The sequence below is a fragment of the Arvicanthis niloticus genome, chromosome 6, assembly GCF_011762505.2.
Source record: "Arvicanthis niloticus isolate mArvNil1 chromosome 6, mArvNil1.pat.X, whole genome shotgun sequence".
Classification (NCBI taxonomy): Eukaryota; Metazoa; Chordata; class Mammalia; order Rodentia; family Muridae; genus Arvicanthis; species Arvicanthis niloticus.
Genome location: NC_047663.1, coordinates 26,495,197 through 26,516,058, shown reverse-complemented (window position 1 = coordinate 26,516,058; position 20,862 = coordinate 26,495,197). Strand labels below are relative to the sequence as shown.

At 48.6% G+C, this 20,862-nt stretch overlaps 1 protein-coding gene across 3 annotated transcripts in view; it reads right to left on the bottom strand.

Annotated features, from left to right (window-relative positions):
- Positions 1-17,997: 17,997 nt before the first annotated feature.
- Positions 17,998-20,862, bottom strand: part of B4galnt2 (beta-1,4-N-acetyl-galactosaminyltransferase 2 (SID blood group)) — a 42,933-nt gene continuing 40,068 nt past the window's right edge. For all 3 annotated transcript variants that reach the window (XM_076935921.1, XM_076935919.1, XM_034507214.2), the window contains exon 11: positions 17,998-20,436. In XM_076935921.1, the coding sequence (XP_076792036.1) occupies positions 20,231-20,436 (206 nt within the window). In that variant the 3' untranslated portion in view covers positions 17,998-20,230. The remainder of the gene's footprint in view (positions 20,437-20,862) is intronic.

Sequence of the window (20,862 nt, the reverse complement as noted above, 5' to 3'; positions counted from 1 at the left end):
AGAGGCCCAGCACCTGGGCCTCCCACCTAGAGAGATGACTGGAGGCCCCGAAAGAGATGACCGAGAGGCCCAGCCCCTGGGGCTCTACGGAGAGAGATGACTGAGAGGCCCAGCCCCTGGGCCTCCCACCGAGAGAGATGACTGAGAGGCCCAGCCCCTGGGCCTCCGACCGAGAGAGATGACTGAGAGAGATGACTGAGAGGCCCAACCCCTGGGCCTCCCACCGAGAGATGTGCCTGAGATGTCCAGCCCTTAGGACTCCCACCGAGAGAGATGACTGAGAGGCCCAGCCCCTGGGCCTCCAACCGAGAGAGATGACTGAGAGGCCCAGCTCCTGGGCCTCCCACCGAGAGAGATGACTGAGAGGCCCAGCACCTGGGCCTCCCACCTAGAGAGATGACTGGAGGCCCCGAAAGAGATGACTGAGATCCCCAGCCCCTGGGCCTCCAACCGAGAGAGATGACTGAGAGGCCCGGCCCCTGGGTCTCCCACCGAGAGAGATGACTGAGAGGCTCAGCCCCTGGGCCTCCGACCGAGAGAGATGACTGAGAGGCCCAGCCCCTGGGCCTCCTACAGAGAGAGATGACTGAGAGGCCCAGCCCCTGGGCCTCCAACTGAGAGAGAGGACTGAGAGAGATGACTGAGAGGCCCAGCCCCTGGGCCTCCTACCGAGAGAGCTGACTGAGAGAGATGACTGAGAGGCCCAGCCCCTGGGCCTCCCACTGAGAGAGATGACTGAGAGGCCCAGCCCCTGGGCCTCCCACTGAGAGAGATGACTGAGAGGCCCAGCCCCTGGGCCTCAGACCCAGAGAGATGACTGAGAGGCCCAGCCCCTGGGCCTCTACCGAGAGAGATGACTGAGATGTCCAGCCCTTGGGACTCCCACCAAGAGAGATGACTGAGAGGCCCAGCCCCTGGGCCTCCCACCGAGAGAGATGACTGAGAGGCCCAGCCCCTGGGCCTCCTACTGAGAGAGATGACTGAGAGAGATGACTGAGAGGCTTTGAGTGGGATGACTGAGAGGCCCAGCCCCTGGGGCTCCCACCGAGAGAGATGACTGAGAGGTCCTGAGAGAGATGACTGAGAGGCCCAGCCCCTGGGCCTCCTACCGAGAGAGATGACTGAGAGGCCCAGCCCCTGGGCCTGCGACCCAGAGAGATGACTGAGAGAGATGACTGAGAGGATTTTAGTGGGAAGATTGAGAGGCCCAGCCCCTGGGCCTCCTACCGAGAGAGATGACTGAGAGGCCCAGCACCTGGGCCTCCCACCTAGAGAGATGACTGGAGGCCCCGAAAGAGATGACTGAGAGGCCCAGCCCCTGGGCCTCCCACCGAGAGAGATGACTGAGAGGCCCAGCCCCTGGGCCTCCGACCGAGAGAGATGACTGAGAGAGATGACTGAGAGGCCCAACCCCTGGGCCTCCCACCGAGAGATGTGCCTGAGATGTCCAGCCCTTAGGACTCCCACCGAGAGAGATGACTGAGAGGCCCAGCCCCTGGGCCTCCTACCGAGAGAGATGACTGAGAGGCCCAGCTCCTGGGCCTCCCACCGAGAGAGATGACTGAGAGGCCCAGCACCTGGGCCTCCCACCTAGAGAGATGACTGGAGGCCCCGAAAGAGATGACTGAGATCCCCAGCCCCTGGGCCTCCAACCGAGAGAGATGACTGAGAGGCCCGGCCCCTGGGTCTCCCACCGAGAGAGATGACTGAGAGGCACAGCCCCTGGGCCTCCGACCGAGAGAGATGACTGAGAGGCCCAGCCCCTGGGCCTCCTACAGAGAGAGATGACTGAGAGGCCCAGCCCCTGGGCCTCCAACTGAGAGAGAGGACTGAGAGAGATGACTGAGAGGCCCAGCCCCTGGGCCTCCTACCGAGAGAGATGACTGAGAGAGATGACTGAGAGGCCCAGCCCCTGGGCCTCCCACTGAGAGAGATGACTGAGAGGCCCAGCCCCTGGGCCTCCCACTGAGAGAGATGACTGAGAGGCCCAGCTCCTGGGCCTCCTACCGAGAGAGATGACTGAGAGGCCCAGCCCCTGGGCCTCCCACTGAGAGAGATGACTGAGAGGCCCAGCCCCTGGGCCTCCGACCCAGAGAGATGACTGAGAGGCCCAGCCCCTGGGCCTCTACCGAGAGAGATGACTGAGATGTCCAGCCCTTGGGACTCCCACCAAGAGAGATGACTGAGAGGCCCAGCCCCTGGGCCTCCTACCGAGAGAGATGACTGAGAGGCCCAGCCCCTGGGCCTCCCACTGAGAGAGATGACTGAGAGGCCCAGCCCCTGGGCCTCCGACCGAGAGAGATGACTGAGAGGCCAAGCCCCTGGGCCTCCGACCGAGAGAGATAACTGAGAGAGATGACTGAGAGGTCCAGCCCTTGGGACTCCCACCAAGAGAGATGACTGAGAGGCCCCGAAAGAGATGACTGAGAGGCCCAGCCCCTGGGCCTCCGACCGAGAGAGATGACTGAGAGGCCAAGCCCCTGGGCCTCCGACCGAGAGAGATGACTGAGAGGCCAAGCCCCTGGGCCTCCGACCGAGAGAGATAACTGAGAGAGATGACTGAGAGGTCCAGCCCTTGGGACTCCCACCAAGAGAGATGACTGAGAGGCCCCGAAAGAGATGACTGAGAGGCCCAGCCCCTGGGCCTCCGACCAAGAGAGATGACTGAGAGGCCAAGCCCCTGGGCCTCCGACCGAGAGAGATGACTGAGAGGCCAAGCCCCTGGGCCTCCGACCGAGAGAGATAACTGAGAGAGATGACTGAGAGGTCCAGCCCTTGGGACTCCCACCAAGAGAGATGACTGAGAGGCCCCGAAAGAGATGACTGAGAGGCCCAGCCCCTGGGCCTCGCACCGAGAGATATGACTGAGAGGCCCAGCCCCTGGGCCTCCGACCAAGAGAGATGACTGAGAGGCCCAGCCCCTGGGCCTCCGACCGAGAGAGATGACTGAGAGAGATGACTGAGAGGCTCAGCCCCTGGGCCTCCCACCGAGAGAGATGACTGGAGGCCCCGAAAGAGATGACTGAGATCCCCAGCTTCTGGGCCCCCCACTGAGAGAGATGACTGAGAGGCCCTGAGAGGGATGACTGAGAGGCCCAGCCCCTGGGCCTCCCACTGAGAGAGATGACTGAGAGGCCCAGCCCCTGGGCCTCCAACCGAAAGAGATGACTGAGAGAGATGACTGAGAGGCCCAGCCCCTGGGACTCTACCGAGAGAGATGACTGAGATTTCCAGCCCTTGGGACTCCCACCAAGAGAGATGACTGAGAGGCCCTGAGAGGGATGACTGAGAGGCCCAGCCCCTGGGCCTCCCACCGAGAGAGATGACTGAGAGGCCCAGCCCATGGGCCTCCTACTGAGAGAGATGACTGAGAGAGATGACTGAGAGGCTTTGAGTGGGATGACTGAGAGGCCCAGCTCCTGGGCCTCCCACCGAGAGAGATGACTGGAGGCCCCGAAAGAGATGACTGAGATCCCCAGCTTCTGGGCCTCCCACTGAGAGAGATGACTGAGAGGCCCTGAGAGGGATGACTGAGAGGCCCAGCCCCTGGGCCTCCCACTGAGAGAGATGACTGAGAGGCCCAGCCCCTGGGCCTCCGACCGAGAGAGATGACTGAGAGGCCAAGCCCCTGGGCCTCCTACCGAGAGAGATGACTGAGAGAGATGACTGAGAGGCCCAGCCCCTGGGCCTCCGACGGAGAGAGATGACTGAGAGGCCCAGCCCCTGGGTCTCCCACCGAGAGAGATGACTGAGAGGCCCCGAGAGAGATGACTGAGAGGCCCAGCCCCTGGGTCTCCGACCAAGAGAGATGACTGAGAGGCCCAGCCCCTGGGCCTCCTACCAAGAGAGATGACTGAGAGGCCCAGCCCCTGGGCCTCCGACCGAGAGAGGTGACTGAGATGTCCAGCCCTTGGGACTCCCACCAAGAGAGATGACTGAGAGGCCCCGAGAGAGATGACTGAGAGGCCCAGCACCTGGGCCTCCCACCGAGAGAGATGACTGAGAGGCCCAGCCCCTGGGCCTCGGACCGAGAGAGATGACTGAGAGGCCCAGCCCCTGGGCCTCCTACCGAGAGAGATGACTGAGAGGCCCAGCCCCTGGGCCTCCCACCGAGAGAGATGACTGAGAGGCCCAGCCCCTGGGCCTCCGACAAGTTCATGTAGGGACTAAGGATGATGGGAGAACCTGGAGGACAGGTCTGCTTTGCTATGTGAAATAGGAACCCCAGCCTCTCATCCTGGGTCAGAATCCCAACACTTCTGTTAGGCTTTACCTTCCCTCGAGGCTGAGCCTGAACTGTGGGAAGCGGCTCCACTCTCACCATTACAAAGTGACACGGCATAGGCATTGCTTGAGAGAAAAGACAACTCCATATATGGAGTTGTATGTGCTGAGAGGTGTGGTTACCCGATCACCCCACCTCAGGTGATTGAGAGTGGCCAATTAGTGACTTCGTGGCAGCTGCTGATAGGATCAAGGCAATGCATATAAGGGGCTGCGGGAGCTGGGGAAAGAGGGAGAAGAGAAAGAGAGAGGAAGCGCGCTGTACAGGGATAGCTGAATAAACCGCTTGAAGAAGAACACGGTTGCCGTTGCCTTATTCCACGGGTCGGACGTGGGTAGCAACAAGTGGTGCTGAAAACCGGGATCCACCGAAACCTCTAGGGACGTGTTCAGAACTTCTTTCGTCTTCAGGACAATCAACTGGGTAAGTTTCCAGGTAAGTGGGACAAGTTAGGTTCTCGGGTAGGAGACAAGATAGGTTCCCGGTATTGGGAGGAGTTGAAAGCGAGAGTTGACAGCGAGAGTTGAAACTGACAGTTGAAAGTGAAAGTAGGTTCCCCCGTTAGTGGAACAAGTCAGGCTCTTGGAAGAGACGATAAAGCGCTAAAGTAAAACTAGCCAATAAAGTTCTGGGTTTTCAGACAAGTTTCTTATAAGATGGGAACTTCACAAAGTCACCCAATTTTTTTTGCCCTGAAAGAGCTTTTAAAAGCCAAAGGGCTGGGGATAAAGTTCTCTACATTAGAAAAATTTTTACAAGAAATTGATAAAGTGGCCCCATGGTTTGCAGTTTCAGGTCTCTTGACACTTAAAAGCTGGGATAAGCTTGGGAGGGATCTTGATCTTGTATGGGAGCAAGGAGAGTTAAAAGGTGGTGTCCGCCCTTTGTGGAAGTTGGTGCATAGCTGCATCCAGGATAAAGAAGGAAGATGTCAGAAGAAACTTAAAAAAGGATCCGAAGCATTAAAGCAATTAAAAGAGGAGAGATCGGCAAAGTCAGAGGAATCAGAAGAAACAGATGAGGAGGGAGAGGATACTGATACTGAGGAAGAGCTAGAAAAATTAGTAAGAAGGCTGGAGAAGGCAGAACTTAATGTGGAACCTTCTGCCCCAGGGCTGCCAAATTTGCGGCGGCCACCACCCTATGTCCCAGAATTAGCTATGTCTAGCGGATGGATTTTCTGTCCAGAGGCCTGGAGAGAAGCTAGGGCACAGCAGTGCTTCCCCGTATTTCAGGATGGAGGGGGAAATAGAGTACATGAGCCCTTGGAATTTAAAATAATTCAACGGCTCGCAGAGGGGGTCCGTGCTTATGGCACTACTAGTGCAGCTTTTGTCATAGCACAATTAGAATCTCTTCATCGATTTTGCATGACCCCAAGTAATTGGATGAGCCTAGCCAAGGCCTGCTTAACTCCTGGGCAATATCTTAATTGGAAAGCATTTTTCATAGAGTTCTCAGCAGAACAGGCCGTTGCTAATGTGGTTGCAGGCCAACAGGCCTGGAATCAAGACATGCTACTAGGACAGGATAGGTTTGCCAACCAACAGATTAATTACCCAATGCAGGTATACGAGCAGATTAATCAATTAGGCACCAGGGTGTGGAAGGCCCTTCCTAATAGGGGAGAAATACAAGGGAACCTAACAAAGATAACCCAGGGGTTGGCTGAGCCTTTTGTTGACTTTGTGGCCAGAATGGTAGAGGCCGCTGGTAGAATTTTTGGAGATCCCGATGCAGCCATGCCATTAATCAAACAGCTAATTTTTGAACAGTGCACCAAGGAGTGCCGACAGGCTATCAACCCCTTTAAAAGTAAGGGATTGGAGGTCTGGATGAAGATATGCACGAAGATAGATGGACCGCTATCTAATGCTGGTTTAGCAGCTGCAGTCATGCAACTTATGAGGAAGCAAGGAACCAATACTGGGAATTGCTTTAGGTGTGGTCAGCCCGGCCACCTAAAGAAGAACTGCCCCCAAAAAGGAGGGAGTGGGAGAGTTTCTAAACCCTCCCCAGGGCTCTGCCCTCGATGCAAAAAAGGGAACCATTGGGTCAATGAATGTAGATCAGTCAAGGACATAAATGGGCAACTGCTTGCTCCCGGGTTTGGTGGCACTAAGCCAAAAAATGGGGCACGGGGCCCCCGTCCTCAGGGCCCTCAAATATATGGGGCAATGGAGGAGGAGAGATCCTGGCCATCCCTGAGAAGGCCAATGGCATGGAATCAGCAAGAAGGGCAACAAGAGGAAGTGCAGGGCTTGACCTCTGTGCCACCACCAGACTTGTACTAACACCCCAAATGGGACCCCAGTTGGTAGACTCAGATTTCAAAGGACCCTTGCCTGAAGGAACAGTGGGACTCTTGATTGGTAGAAGCTCTACCACTATGCAGGGGGTCATTGTTCACCCTGGAGTAATTGATTCTGACTATACTGTCATTGTAAAAATCATGGTATCTTCTCCCAGGGGAATAGCTGCGATCTCCCCAGGGGATAGAATTGCAGAATTACTTGTGCTACCAAGCTGCCACTCTTTGTTTCCCTCAGCTGATAAAGAAAGGCAAGATGGAGGGTTTGGATCCTCAGGCACGCCTTATATAGGCTATGCCATAGATTTAGAACAGAGACCCCTTATTGAGTTACAGATAGAAGGAAAAAGTATTCTTGGCCTCTTAGATACAGGAGCAGACAAAAGTATTATAGCCATAAAAGATTGGCCTACAGGTTGGCCTATTCAAAAGTCAGAACAATTATTACAAAGGCTAGGATATAGCAAATCCCTTGATATAAGTGCCCGATCTTTAACATGGAAGGATGGAGAAGCTCATTCTGGCACTATTCTGTTGGGAGCCGTGTGAGCGTGATAGCATTCAGCATTACAAGATGGCGCGGGCATCCTGTCCTCCCACAAGTAAACAACTAACTACGCAGGTTTTCGTTGCTTTCGCTTTTAGCTTATTTGTGTTGTAAAGATCCAACTCACAACACAGCTATTAGTGCAAGTCAAGAGGTTTCAGGAGAGGTCCACTCCAGAGTATCAGAAACAGGGTGTGTTAGCTGGCATCAGGCCAAGGAGCCTGGAAAGGAGAAGCAGGCAAAAAAGCCTGGGCAACAGAAGCAGGCCAAGGAGCCTGGTCATAGGAAAGAGTACTCAAAAGGAACAGGGGCCACTGCAGGGCCTGTTAAGGTTAAGGACCCTTCACCGGCTGGTGAAGAGAGAGTGGAGTTCGGGGGGACCCCCCTGTACCCCATTAAGGAGCCTGCTTCCATAGACCTTAGCAGCTCTGAGGAAGACCTAACGCAAGGAGAGGAAGAGAGCCTAGAGCAGGAAGCAGCCGCCTATGCAAAAAATAGCCGTTCTGGGATAAGATTAAGAAAGACCTTGAATCCCTCGGCCCCGCCCTTGCCTCTGGCCTATGCCTCGGGCAGCGCCTCTAATTCATTTCTCAGCCCAGGAGATCGGAGACAACTACAGCTTGCATTTCCGGTCTTTGAAGCGGCAGAAGGCGCTCATGTCCATGCCCCAGTAGAGTATAGACAGATCAAAGAATTAGCTGAGGCAGTATGTGCATATGGAATTGGGGCTAATTTTACTATATCCCAAGTGGAGAGATTAAGTACAGCTGCTATGACGCCAGGAGACTGGCAGGACACAATGAAGGCCATACTTAACAATATGAGCCAATACCTAGAGTGGAAGGCCTTATGGCATGAGGCACTACAAGCACAAGCCAGGATTAATGCAAATACTGAGGGACAACAATTATGGACTTTTGACATGCTGGCTGGAGTTGGCGTACACGCGAACGACCAGACCGCTTATTCCTGCCAGGTCTACGTACAGATAGCATCAGCTGCAATAAAGGCATGGAAGTCCCTCCCTAGGAAGGAAGGCAGTAACCTTTATTTGTCCAAGATAATTCAGACATCTAATGAGTCTTTCTCTGACATTGTGGCCCGCATGATTGAGGCAGCTGGCAGAATCTTTGGTGAACCAGAGCAGGCAATGCCATTGATAGAACAGATGATCTTTGACCTTAAAACTAGACCCACCTTACAGTTAGCAATAGAGGGGAAGAACTTTACTGGAATTCTGGATTCGGGAGCAGATAAAAGTATTATTTCTTCTAATTGGTGGCCTAAGGCATGGCCTATAAAAAGATCTTCCCACTCCCTACAAGGATTGGGATACGAGGCCAGTCCCGCAGTCAGTTCTTGCTTGTTGACTTGGCAGGCACCAGAGGGTCAAACAGGAAGTTTTATACCTTATGTGCTTCCTCTCCCTGTCAGTCTCTGGGGAAGAGATATTTTACAAGACCTAGGGCTAGTTCTGACTAGTGAATACGCCCCACAAGCTATAAACATTATGAAGAGCATGGGATTTAAAGAAGGGCAGGAACGAACAAGGAAGGTTAGATCCTGTCTCACAAGAATCAAACACAGGAAGACAAGGCCTGGGTTTTCCCTAGTTGCCATTGAGGGTTCTATGCCCATACCCTGGCTCACAGAGGAGGCCGTGTGGGTTCCTCAGTGGTCCCTATCCTCTGAAAAATTGGAAGCTGCTACAAAACTAATTAAAGAACAAGTGCAGCTCAGTCATCTAGAACCTTCTACCTCTCCCTGGAATACACCCATATTTGTCATTAAAAAGAAATCCAGAAAGTGGAGACTTTTACATGATTTAAGAGCCGTCAATGCACAGATGCGACTATTTGGCTCTGTGCAACGAGGCTTGCCTTTACTCTCTGCCTTGCCTAAGCAGTGGAAAATTGTAATTATAGATATTAAAGATTGTTTTTTCTCTATTCCTTTGTGTCCACAAGATAGACCAAGATTTGCATTTACACTACCTACTATTAATCATTTTGAACCTGATAAAAGATATCAGTGGAAAGTTCTGCCTCAGGGCATGGCCAACAGCCCCACTATATGTCAGCTGTATGTACAAATGGCCCTCGAGCCAATTAAGAAACAATTCCCCTCGCTGCTGCTGGCCCATTACACAGATGACATTATTATGTGTCATAAGGATTTAAGTACTTTACAGACCTCATACCCCTTATTATTAAACACCTTGGAACAGTGGGGTCTACATGTTGCTACTGAGAAAGTTCAATTTTCAGAAATTGGCTCCTTTTTAGGGACGGTTATCTATCCAGAAAAGATAATTCCTCAGAAATTGGAGATTCGTAGAGACCATTTACATACTTTGAATGATTTTCAGAAATTATTAGGTGATATAAATTGGTTAAGACCATTTTTTAAGATTCCCTCGGCCAAGCTGAAACCTTTATTTGATATTTTGGAAGGGGATGCTCATATTTCCTCACCGAGGGCCTTAACACCGGCTGCGAGCCGTGCTCTGCAAGTAGTAGAAAATGCTTTACAAGATTCCCAGTTAAAACGCATAGATGAAACCAAAACCTTTGATTTATGTGTTTTTAAAACTAGACACTTACCAACTGTGTATTATGGCAGGAGGGGCCCTTGTTATGGATTCATCCCAGTGCTTCTCCCGCAAAGATTATTGAAAGGTATCCAGATTCAGTCCCTCAGCTTGCCCTTCATGGACTAAAAGCAGCCATTACTCATTTTGGAAGGGAGCCTAAGGTTTTGATAGTGCCTTATACTGCCCATCAAGTCCAAATATTAATGGTGACCTCTGATGTTTGGGCAGTGCTGGTTACTTCCTTCAATGGTCAAATAGATAATCATTATCCCATCTTACAATTTGCCTTAACTCAAGCTATCATATTTCCACATATTGTGTCTCAGGAGCCACTCCCAGATGGAATGGTAGTTTATATGGATGGGTCAAAAACAGGAGTGGGTGCCTATGTGGTTAATGATAAGGTTACATCCAAACAATACCATGAAACCTCACCTCAAATTGTGGAATGCTTAGTAGTGTCAGAGGTTCTGGAAATCTTTCCAGGTCCCTTAAATATTGTTTCAGATTCCTTCTATGTGGTTAATGCAGTAAAAGCATTAGAAGTTGCTGGGTTAATTAAGACATCTAGCAGACTTGTAGAAGTTTTTCAAAAGATTCAGCTTACCCTGGCTAAGCAAAGATTCCCTGTTTTTATAACTCATATTAGAGCTCACTCAGGCTTACCGGGACCTATGTCCCGTGAAAATGACCTGGCAGATCAAGCCAAATTAGATTTGGCTAAAGCCTTTCATAAAAGGTTTCATGTGACAGCTGAGACACTACAATGTCGGTTTAACATCTCTAGAAAGGAGGCCAGAGATATCGTGACTCAATGCCAAAACTGCTGTCAATTCCTAACTGTTCCCCATACAGGAATTAACCCTCGGGGAATTAGGCCATTACAGATCTGGCAAATGGATGTTACTCACATCCCATCCTTTGGCAAATTACAATATTTGCATGTCTCCATTGATACCTGTTCTGGAGTTACGTTCGCCTCTCCATTGACTGGAGAAAAGGCGGCCCATGTTATTCAACATTGTCTCGAGGCTTGGAGTGCCTGGGGAAAGCCTAAAATCCTTAAAACTGACAATGGACCAGCCTACACTTCTCAAAAATTTCAACAATTTTGTTGCCATATGGAGGTGACACACCTGACTGGTCTTCCTTACAACCCTCAGGGACAGGGCATCATTGAGCATGCTCATCGTACCCTTAAAACTTATTTGATAAAACAAAAAGGAGAAGTTGAGGAAGCTCTACCCATGGTGCCACGAGCTACTGTTTCTCTGGCACTTTTTACCCTCAACTTTTTGAATTTGGACAGTCAGGGCAACACTGCGGTTGATCGCCATTGCCTAGAACCAACTAGGCCAAAAGAAATGATAAAATGGAAAGATGTTTTGACTGGTCGATGGAAAGGCCCGGATCCTATTTTAATAAGATCCCGGGAAGCGGTTTGTGTTTTTCCACAGGAAGAAAACAACCCATTTTGGCTGCCAGAGCGACTGACGCAGCGACTCACGGTTCCTGAAAATGACCCCCCGAAGGATTCACCTGCAGATGCTCTCAGTTCTCATTTGGACTCTCCTAAATCGGGTTCCTAGTATATATAGTGAGTTTAGATGGCTATCCTATCTGCTTTTCCAAAACCTATGCCCTTGCCTTCTTAAAAGGCGCCGCTTCTGCTAACTTGTACCAATGTAACTTGCTTTATGTCCCAGTGCTGGTCTGCTCTCGTCTATAAGCAGGCCCTATAGCCAGTATACCACTATGGATCCCTATCCCCGTTCAGACGTCTGGGACCTTGACTTTATTTCGACAGAAGAGAAATTTTGATATAACTGCAGCCATTATCATTGCTATTACCATCTCTGCAGCTGCAGCTGTGACAGCTGGCACAGCCTTGGCTAATCAAGTTACAGCAGCTACTGTTGTTAATCAAATTTCAGAAAGGACTTTTGAGGCTTTGACCACTCCACAGAAAGTGGATGCACACCTGGCATCAGACATTCTGTTGGTCAATCAGAGAGTTGATTTGCTCCAAGCCCATGTAGAACAACTCACAGATGTGGTTCAAATGAGCTGCGTGTCAGCAACCCCACATCTATGTATTACACCTCTGAGATTTATGAATGATACATTTATTCAAAGCCATAATCTTTCTGCTTATTTACAAGGGAAGTGGACTAGGGAGCTGGACCAGATGCAGCAGCAATTGCAGATCCGGATTTCGAGCCTTAATGGAACACGAGTGGACCCTGTTACCCCTGGCGATTTTACTTCTTGGCTTACCTCTGCCTTTTCTTTCTTTCTTAAAGGGTGGGGATAGGCCTGTTTGGTGCAGCCCTATGTTGTGGATTAGTGTTCATGTTATGATTGGTCTGCAAGCTCAGAGCCCAACAAAAACGTGACAAGGTCGCTATCGCCCAAGCACTCGTAGCCTTGAGCAAGCATCTTCCCCTGAAATTTGGCTATGTAGGCTAAGAAAGTAGCTGATGACTGAGACCCTCAGTCGATGCACCCCAAGGGTTCAGCCCATTGCACTGGGTCGATGAGAGGTCTAAGTCTAGCCAGCCCTTGCCTGAATAACTGTGGTACCTGAATATTTAGAGGTGTTGTGAGTGGGTACTCGACAGGGAATGTTCCACGAGTGTGGATAGATTTCCCGAAAGTATGCCTGATTGCACAAAGGTTTGATGCCAAGAAACCTCCTCCCCTGGTGGCACCCCAGGGCGGAAGCTCCCTTTCCCCGTCAAAAGGCATCGAGATGGGTATGGGAAGTATTCCTCATTGCACGACAACGAGCGAAGAAACCCATTACAATATCTCATTTTGCACAGGGGATCAGGCCTCTGCTTTCCCTCACTGAGTTGGTGCTGCGCTTGATAGGCAAAAGGCTGTTCCATCTTAATAAAATTGATAGGGGGAGATGTTGGGAGCCGCGTGAGCATGATAGCATTCACCATTACAAGATGGCGCGGGCATCCTGTCCTCCCACAAGTAAACAACTAACTACGCAGGTGCAAAAGGCAAAAAGCGCGCCAAAGTCACTGCCCATCCAGGGGCGTATTATGAGTAATGAGTGAACAGCCAATCAGAGGTGAACACACCACTCTAGGGTACATATAGCAGTGCCTTTTCCGGGCTTGGGGTCTTTCCGCTTCTGCTGATACAAGAATAAAGCCTCACTGTGGTAACCACCCGAACACTGCCTCATGTGTCTCTTTCGTGGGCGAAGGGGACATGGAGGGGCTCAGAACACTATGCAACCCTATGTTTTAGAAATTCCTGTGTCATTGTGGGGACGAGATCTGTTAAAAGACATAGGTTTTATATTGACTAATGAAGCAGATTATGGAACAGCTGCCCCAAAGCTTGTGAAACACATGGGGCACCACCCTGAACATGGGTTGGGAAAGTATCTACAGGGCAGGAAATCCCCTATACTACCCAACTCGAAAAAGGGAAGAACAGGGCTGGGTTTTTCTCAGGGGCCGCTGAGGAAGCATTACCCATAACATGGAAAGTTGAGGATCCAGCTTGGGTTCCTCAGTGGCCCTTCTCCTCAGAAAAGCTACAGGCAGCCACAGAATTAGTAAATGAGCAATTGGCTTTAGGACATATTCAATCATCCACATCTCCTTGGAATACGCCAATTTTTGTTATCAAAAAGAAATCTGGAAAATGGAGATTATTGCATGATCTTAGAGCCATTAACGCCCAGATGGAAGTTATGGCACCTGTTCAGAGGGGCTTACCATTGCCCTCTACCTTACCAGAGGAATGGCCGCTTATAGTAATAGATATAAAAGATTGCTTCTTTTCCATTCCCTTGTGCAAACAAGATGCCAAGCATTTTGCCTTTACTCTTCCCTCCATTAATCATGCCCAACCAGACCGGAGATGTGAGTGGGTTGTTTTGCCTCAAAGTATGACCAACAGTCCTACCATGTGTCAACTCTATGTGGATAAGGCATTAGTTAACATTAGACAAAAATTCCCAAAGCTTTATTGTTATCATTATATAGATGATATTTTATTGGCTATAAAGAGTAAACAAATTTTAGAAGAAGCATATACATTGATGGTTGAGGAATTGAGACATTTTGGCCTAATTATAGCCCCCAAGAAGGTACAACAAGACAAAGTAATTAATTATTTGGGATCTGTCATTACTACAAAAGAAATAAGGCCACAAAAAATTCAAGTACGTAAGGATGGATTGTGTACCTTAAATGATTTTCAGAAATTGCTAGGGGATATTCAATGGATTCAGCCTTGTTTAGGATTGTCTAATAGCCAATTACAACCACTATATGATATATTGCCAGGAAATGTTGATTTGATGTCTCTTAGAAGTTTGACACCTGAGGCTCGAGTAGCCCTGGATGGGGTAGAAAAGGCCCTGTCGACTTCTTACTTGCGTAGGAGGGTTTTAACAGCCCCTTTAGAATTGTGTATCTTATCTACCCCAAAGCAGCCCACTGGAGTTCTTTGGAAGGGAGGACCTTTGCTTTGGATACATCCAAAAATATCACCTGGAAAGATCTTGGAGTATTATCCAAGTGCTGTGGCTGCTTTGGCCTTACAAGAGTTACAACAAAGCATACAATATTTTGGACGTGAGCCACAAAAAATTGTGGTACCCTATACAGCCCAGCAACAAGAGGTATTATGTGCCACCATGGATGATTGGGCTATATTGAGATGTTCCTTTTTAGGTATTATTGATAATCATTTACCCAAGGATCCCTTATTACAATTTATAAAAGAACATCCAGTGGTTTTTCCAAAGATGACTAGCGCTGTTCCGTTAAAAGATGTAAAAATAATATTTACTGATGGATCTAAAACTGGCTGTGGCTCATATGTGGTTTCTGGTGATAGCCCCAAAGTTGTCCAGTTTGCCATAGAGTCCCCTCAGGTAATTGAATTACGAATTGTATTAATGGTATTTAAAAAATTTAAAGAATCTTTTAATTTAATTTCTGATTCCCAATATGTGGTAAATATTCTTAAGATATTGGAAGCAGTAGGAAAAACAAATGTTAAAAGTACAATTCGAGAAATTTTAATTCAATTACAGCAGGAAATTTTAAATAGGAAAAATCCATTTTATGTATAACATATTCGAGCTCATACTAGACTTCCTGGTCCATTGGCAGATGGAAATGATTTGGCAGATAAGGCTACCAGAGCTATCTTTATATTCTCTGCTCATACTCCTGTTCAAAACGCTAAGACATTCCATGAACAATTTCATGTCAATGCACGAGCATTGGTTACTCGATTTAAGATCTCTCGCGAGGAGGCTCGTAGCATTGTGAAAAGCCGTAATTCCTGTCTGCCATATATTGCTATCCCAACTGTGGGTGTTAATCCCTGGAGTTTATGCCCTTTGCATATTTGGCAAATGGATGTTACACACTTTTCTGAATTTGGAAAATTAAAGTATGTACATGTATCTGTAGACACTGCCTCTGGAGTCATAGCCGCTTCGGCAATGACCAGAGAAAAAGCAAGACATGTCATTGTGCATTGCTTTGAGGCATGGAATGCCTAGGGAATGCCAAAGTCCTTAAAAACAGACAATGGCCCAGCTTACACCTCCTCCCAATTTGAGAGCTTTTGCAAAGCCATGGGAATATCTCATTCCACTGGACTCCCATATAACCCAAGGCAGGGCATAGTTGAGCGTGCCCATAGAACCTTGAAGGAGTGTTTAATAAAACAAAAAGGGGGAGTAGGTATGGGAAAGACACCTAGAGAAAGACTTGCTCTTTTTACTCTCAATTATCTTCAATTGGACAAAGAGGGTAAGTCCGCGGCAGAGTGACATGCGCAACAGTCTCCAGCAAATAAAGGACAAGTGTTATGGAAGGATATCCTTACTGGTCAGTGGAATGGCCCAGATCCAGTGTTGGTGTGGGCGAGAGGGTCTGTTTGTGTTTTTCCACAGGATGGGCAACAGCCATTGTGGGTTCCAGAGAGACTTACTCGGCCAGCGCAAAGCCGACAACAGAAGCTCCTATCTAATCATGATGTTGCTAGTGAAGATGATGCTCATGCTGATGGTGATGGGGGAAAAGATCCTGACCCTGCAGGGAGAAACTAAAGAGTTCAGATGGGAATGCCTAGATTAGTTCCTTGGCCAGTGGAGGCCCCATCAGCTATGACCCTGTTTAGGACATGCAGGGATTTTGGTATTACTGCCGCCATTGTGACACCTATTGCAGTGTCAGCTACTGCTGCTACTGCAGCAGGCCAATGCGGCTATGGCCCTGGATACACAGAGGCAGATTAATTCTCAATTGAGAGCCGGCATTATGCTGGTGAATCAAAGAGTGGATCTAGTCCAGGAGCAAGTAGACATGCTCATGGAATTAGCTCAGTTGGGCTGTCAGTGGAAGTATACAGGTCTTTGTGTGACATCTGTAAGATATGAAAATGCAAGTCAAGCAGCTCATTTGTCTAGAAATTTGTCTCAGTATTTTACAGGAAATTGGACGGAAGATTTCGATGGCTTGATGCAGAAGCTGTGGCTAGCCATGGTGCATGTGAATTCCACCTGTGTTGACCTGTCTGTTGCTGAGGGCCTGGCCTCCTGGATCCGATCTGCAATGAACCACCTAAAAGAATGGGCGGGAATTGCAGCCCTTAGCTTTTGCCTTGTTCTTGTCAGTTGCCTAGCACTATGGTCCATTCTGAAGATGCGTATGCAACAGCGCAATGCTAATGCCATGATTGTTCAAGCATTTGCTGCTCTTGAAGGAGGCCAGTCCCCACAAATCTGGCTAAGCTATTTGAAGTGCTCTGAGTTATAACATGCAGCAGGATGTAGGGCATAGCACCGCAGAGGGCGCTGTACGTCCTCGGACATATGTCTGACTGCATACAGGTTTTGCCATAGTTCCTGTCCCCTGGAAAACAGCATCGGGTTGAGTCGCCCATGGTAACCATACTGTAGACGGCAGGTGGTGAAAATGGGGTTGACAATCTCCCTTCAAATACAGGGGGGTCAGACCTCTGTGTCCTTCTGCTTGCATAAAACAAAAGAGGAGGAGCTGTGGGAAGCGGCTCCACTCTCACCATTACAAAGTGGCACTTGGCATAGGCATTGCTTGAGAAAAAAAACAACTCCATATATGAAGTTGTATGCGCTGAGAGGTGTGGTTACCCGATCACCTCACCTCGAGTGATTGAGAGTGGCCAATTAGTGACTTCGTGGCAGCTACTGATAGGATCAAGGCAATACTTATAAGGGGCTGCGGGAGCTGGGGAAAGAGGGAGAAGAGAAAGAGAGAGGAAGCGCACTGTACAGGGATAGCTGAATAAACCGCTTGAAGAAGAACACGGTTGCTGTTGCCTTATTCCGCGGGTCGGACGTGGGTAGCGACACTGAACACATTTGTAGACCTCATTTTTTTTTCTGCTTATTTCATTCTTAAAAAGGGGCTGTGAGCTGGGAATGGTGGCACATGCCTTTAATTCCAGTACTCTGTGGGCACAGGCAGGCTCATCTCTGAGTTCCAGGACAGCTAGGGCTACATAGACCTGCCCCTGCCCTCCCAAAGGGTCCATGACTGAACAGGACACATAAGCATAATCAATCAATCAATCTCCCCCCCCCCCCGTCCACTCCCCAGAGTTCACTATCCTGCCCCACAACTGGCTCTGTAGACCAGAGATCAAAGACATTGTCACCACAACCGGCCTGGTGTGGGTTCTCAAGAGGATTATATTCCTACAGTGTTGTAGATGGCAGTTCCTTCTGTGTTTACAAGGGTGACAGTCACTGCCCTTGTGTCCCCACGTCTCCCTGCTCAGATTTGTCCTGGGAATTCACCAGTTTCTTAGCTTAATCTCACTAACTGACACTCTCACTGAAACCCTACTTGTGTTCCTTGGGTGGCATTAAAGAATTGCTTTCCTGTCCGTGCTTGTTGCAGTATGAGTTAACAGGAAAGGGAGTTGAGTTTTGTTTTGTTTTGTTTTGTTGTTTGTTTTTTTTAAACCTGCCCTCTCACCCCATTTGATGTGGCTGGCAAATCTCAAGAGCGGGCCCTGGGGCTTCCTAATCTTTAAATGTGGTGAGTGTCTTAACAGACTTGGTCACTGAACCACTTGCTATGGGACACAGGAAGACACAAAGGAAGAAATGTTCCAGTTTTGTGCTTAGAAACTCTTAATATCACATTGCCATGTGACACTTGGGAAGATGGGGACAAACATCTACTTACTCCAGTCAGGGACAAATGACAGACCAAAATAAGGATACCACCCAAGTCCAATGTAGTGGACTGATGAGTTTTATTGGAATTACATACAGAAGTATGGGTGAGGGATTACCACAGGAACAGAAATGACTCAAAAGACAGCTGCACCATGAGAGCTCATCATGTCACAAAAGCTGTAAACTTGGAGCCTTCTGTACAACTTGCAGGCAGCTCAACAGGTTAGAGAATGTTTCAGGCAGCTCAACTTGTCTCAGCAGTCCTTACAGCTAATATCCTTGGAAAGGAGGGGCCCTGGTGTGTCTGGTGGGTTTTAGGGAGTTCCTGAACCCTTTGAATTGGATAGAATGTTTCACATCCTTTTAGAACGTCCTGTGTTCCTGGGGAAGAGGGATTAGTGGATCATAGGAAGCTCCCTCTCCCTCTCTCTCAGCTCCATCTTGACTGTTTCTCTCTCCTGGAGAGATGGTTCTAGATCTTCAAGTAGAGAAAAGACTGTGCTCTACTTGAGCATGCTAATGACAATCCTGTCAAAATGGAGGTTGTTACATTTTCTGTGAGAATGCCCAGGGTTACAGACTAGCAGCCATACCTTACTTTGTATTCTGGGAATCTGAACTCAAGTCCTTATGTTTGAGTAGCATGCATTTCTCTTTCTGAGCCATTTCCTCAGCCCCTGATTTGGGTTTTGGTTTTGTTCTGAAAAAAAAAAAAAAAAACCAAACCCAAAAAAACCCACAAAAAACAAACAAACAAATAAACAAACAAACAAAAAAACCCAGAGCTCACTGTATAGCCCTAGTTGGAGAATCTCTGAATTCAAGGCTGGGATTAAAGGCCCACACCACACCCAGCAGCTGGGGCAATCCCCATCTCCTTACCCCTCCAAGATGATACTTGGCTTTCTATGATCAAGCCCAGAGAAATAATTACCTCTGGAAGTAAAAGATAAAATGTAAGTGTGTTCAGAGTGTTGAAATTTGCACAAAGGGTAAATTGGAATAAATGTAAAGTTTAAAATTAGTGTTACTTTTCATGACTTTAGAAGTCATTTTTATTCTAGAATATCCTATAATTTTAACATCTATTTTAATATCCCATTAAAATCAAAATATAAAAGTTATAATGAATAAGTATCGTATTTAAAAGTCAAAAGTTTAAAAATCAAGCCAGAGGGCTGGAGAAATGGCATAGAGGTTAGTAAGAGCTCCGACTGTTCTTCCAGAGGTCCTGAGTTCTATTCCCAGCAGCCACATGGTGGCTCACAACCGTCTGTAATGGTATCTGATGTCCTGTTCTAGTGTGTCTGAAGACAGTGTACTCATATATATAAAATAAATAATTCTTTGAGAAAATCAAGCCAGAAATCGTGGTTCACGCCTCGTATCTCAGCACTGGGAAGTGGAGACAGGAGGATTGCCATGAGTTTGAGGTAAGTCTGTTCTACACAGTGAGTTCTAGGCCAGGCAGTCTTGACAAAATAAAAATAATAAAATTATTTGGTTAATATTTAGCTATTCACTCATTCTTTCATTTATTTTAAACTTATTTTGTGTGCGTATATATGTATGTGCCTGAGTTTATGTATGCATTGTTTGTATGCAGGAGTCTTTGGAGGTAAGAGGTTGCTTCCAATCCCCGGGAACTGCAGTTACTGAAGTTGTGACTGATCACGTGGGTCCTCAGCACCAGTACTGATCACAGTTACATGCACTGAGCTATCTCCAGCCCCCTAGTCATTCATTCAAAGATGGGCTTTCCCATCGCCCATGCCAGCCTTGAGCTTGACCTCCTACTCCAGTTCTTGAGCTCTCAGATTACAGCAGTACACCAACCATAAAATCTGGCTCTGAATAGCATCATTTTAAATCAACTTTTTGTTTGTTTGTTTTTTCAAGACGGGGTTTCTCTGTGTTGCCCTGGCTGTCCTGGACTCGCTCTGTAGACCAGGCTGGCCTCAAATGTACAGAGATCCGCCTGCCTCTGCCTCTGGTGTGTGCCACCTCCATTCGGCCTTTGTCTCTTATTCCCTGCCCTTTTCCCCCTCTGGGGCAGATAAATTTTCTGTGCTAAGAATTTGGTCTTGGGGTATCTTGAGCCAACTTCAGGGTTCCCTGTACTAGCTCCAGCTTCTAGCTACTTTGCTCCCTGTTCACCTTTTTAGGAGTCTGCTTTTGCTACCCCCTTACGTCCAGTCCAACTATTTTGTTGTTGTTGTTGTTGTTGTTGTTGCCCACAGCCACTCTGTGTATTGCGTTTCCTGTTCTTTGTACTTTTAAGTGGAGCAGTAGAGATGGTTCTTGAAGTAGTGGAGTGCTAGCTTGAATTGGACCTGAGAATTGGTGTTGGCCCGGTATCTGCTGTAAGACGTCTCCAAGGCAGCCAGCTTCGGATCCCTTGATGGTGTTCTTTCCTGATGGTCTACAATCACCCCTGGGCACGAGCCCACCAACAGGCTTCCCAGCCCATCGATAAAAAACTCTGCAAAGAGAGGAGGAACAGGAGACAAAAGGTAGCTAAAGACAGACAGCCGTGGTTCCCCACCCATAGCTGAGAAGAGAACCTGGTTCCAAGCCACAGGGAAGCGTGGCCACACACTTGGCTCCATGGAGCCCTGGTGCTGGAAGGAAAGAAACAGATAACCTCAGTTCAGTTTATCAGATTGGAGTGTGGGCATCGGCACCACTGGGTTCCACTAAACGGTACTGTGGGTTCTGGAGATTCGGAAGGGGTGAAAGGGGAGAGGGAGAGGGCAGACCCTGAGTGCAGTTTTAGGTGGCAAAGACTCTGAAAGAAGACTGAAGCCGACAAAGGTAAAGGACTGAGCTGCAGGGAAGGCAGGAGAATGTGTCTGAAGTGGGCAGAGGCAGCGTGAGGAGACATCGAGAGCTGAGGGACCATGAGCGC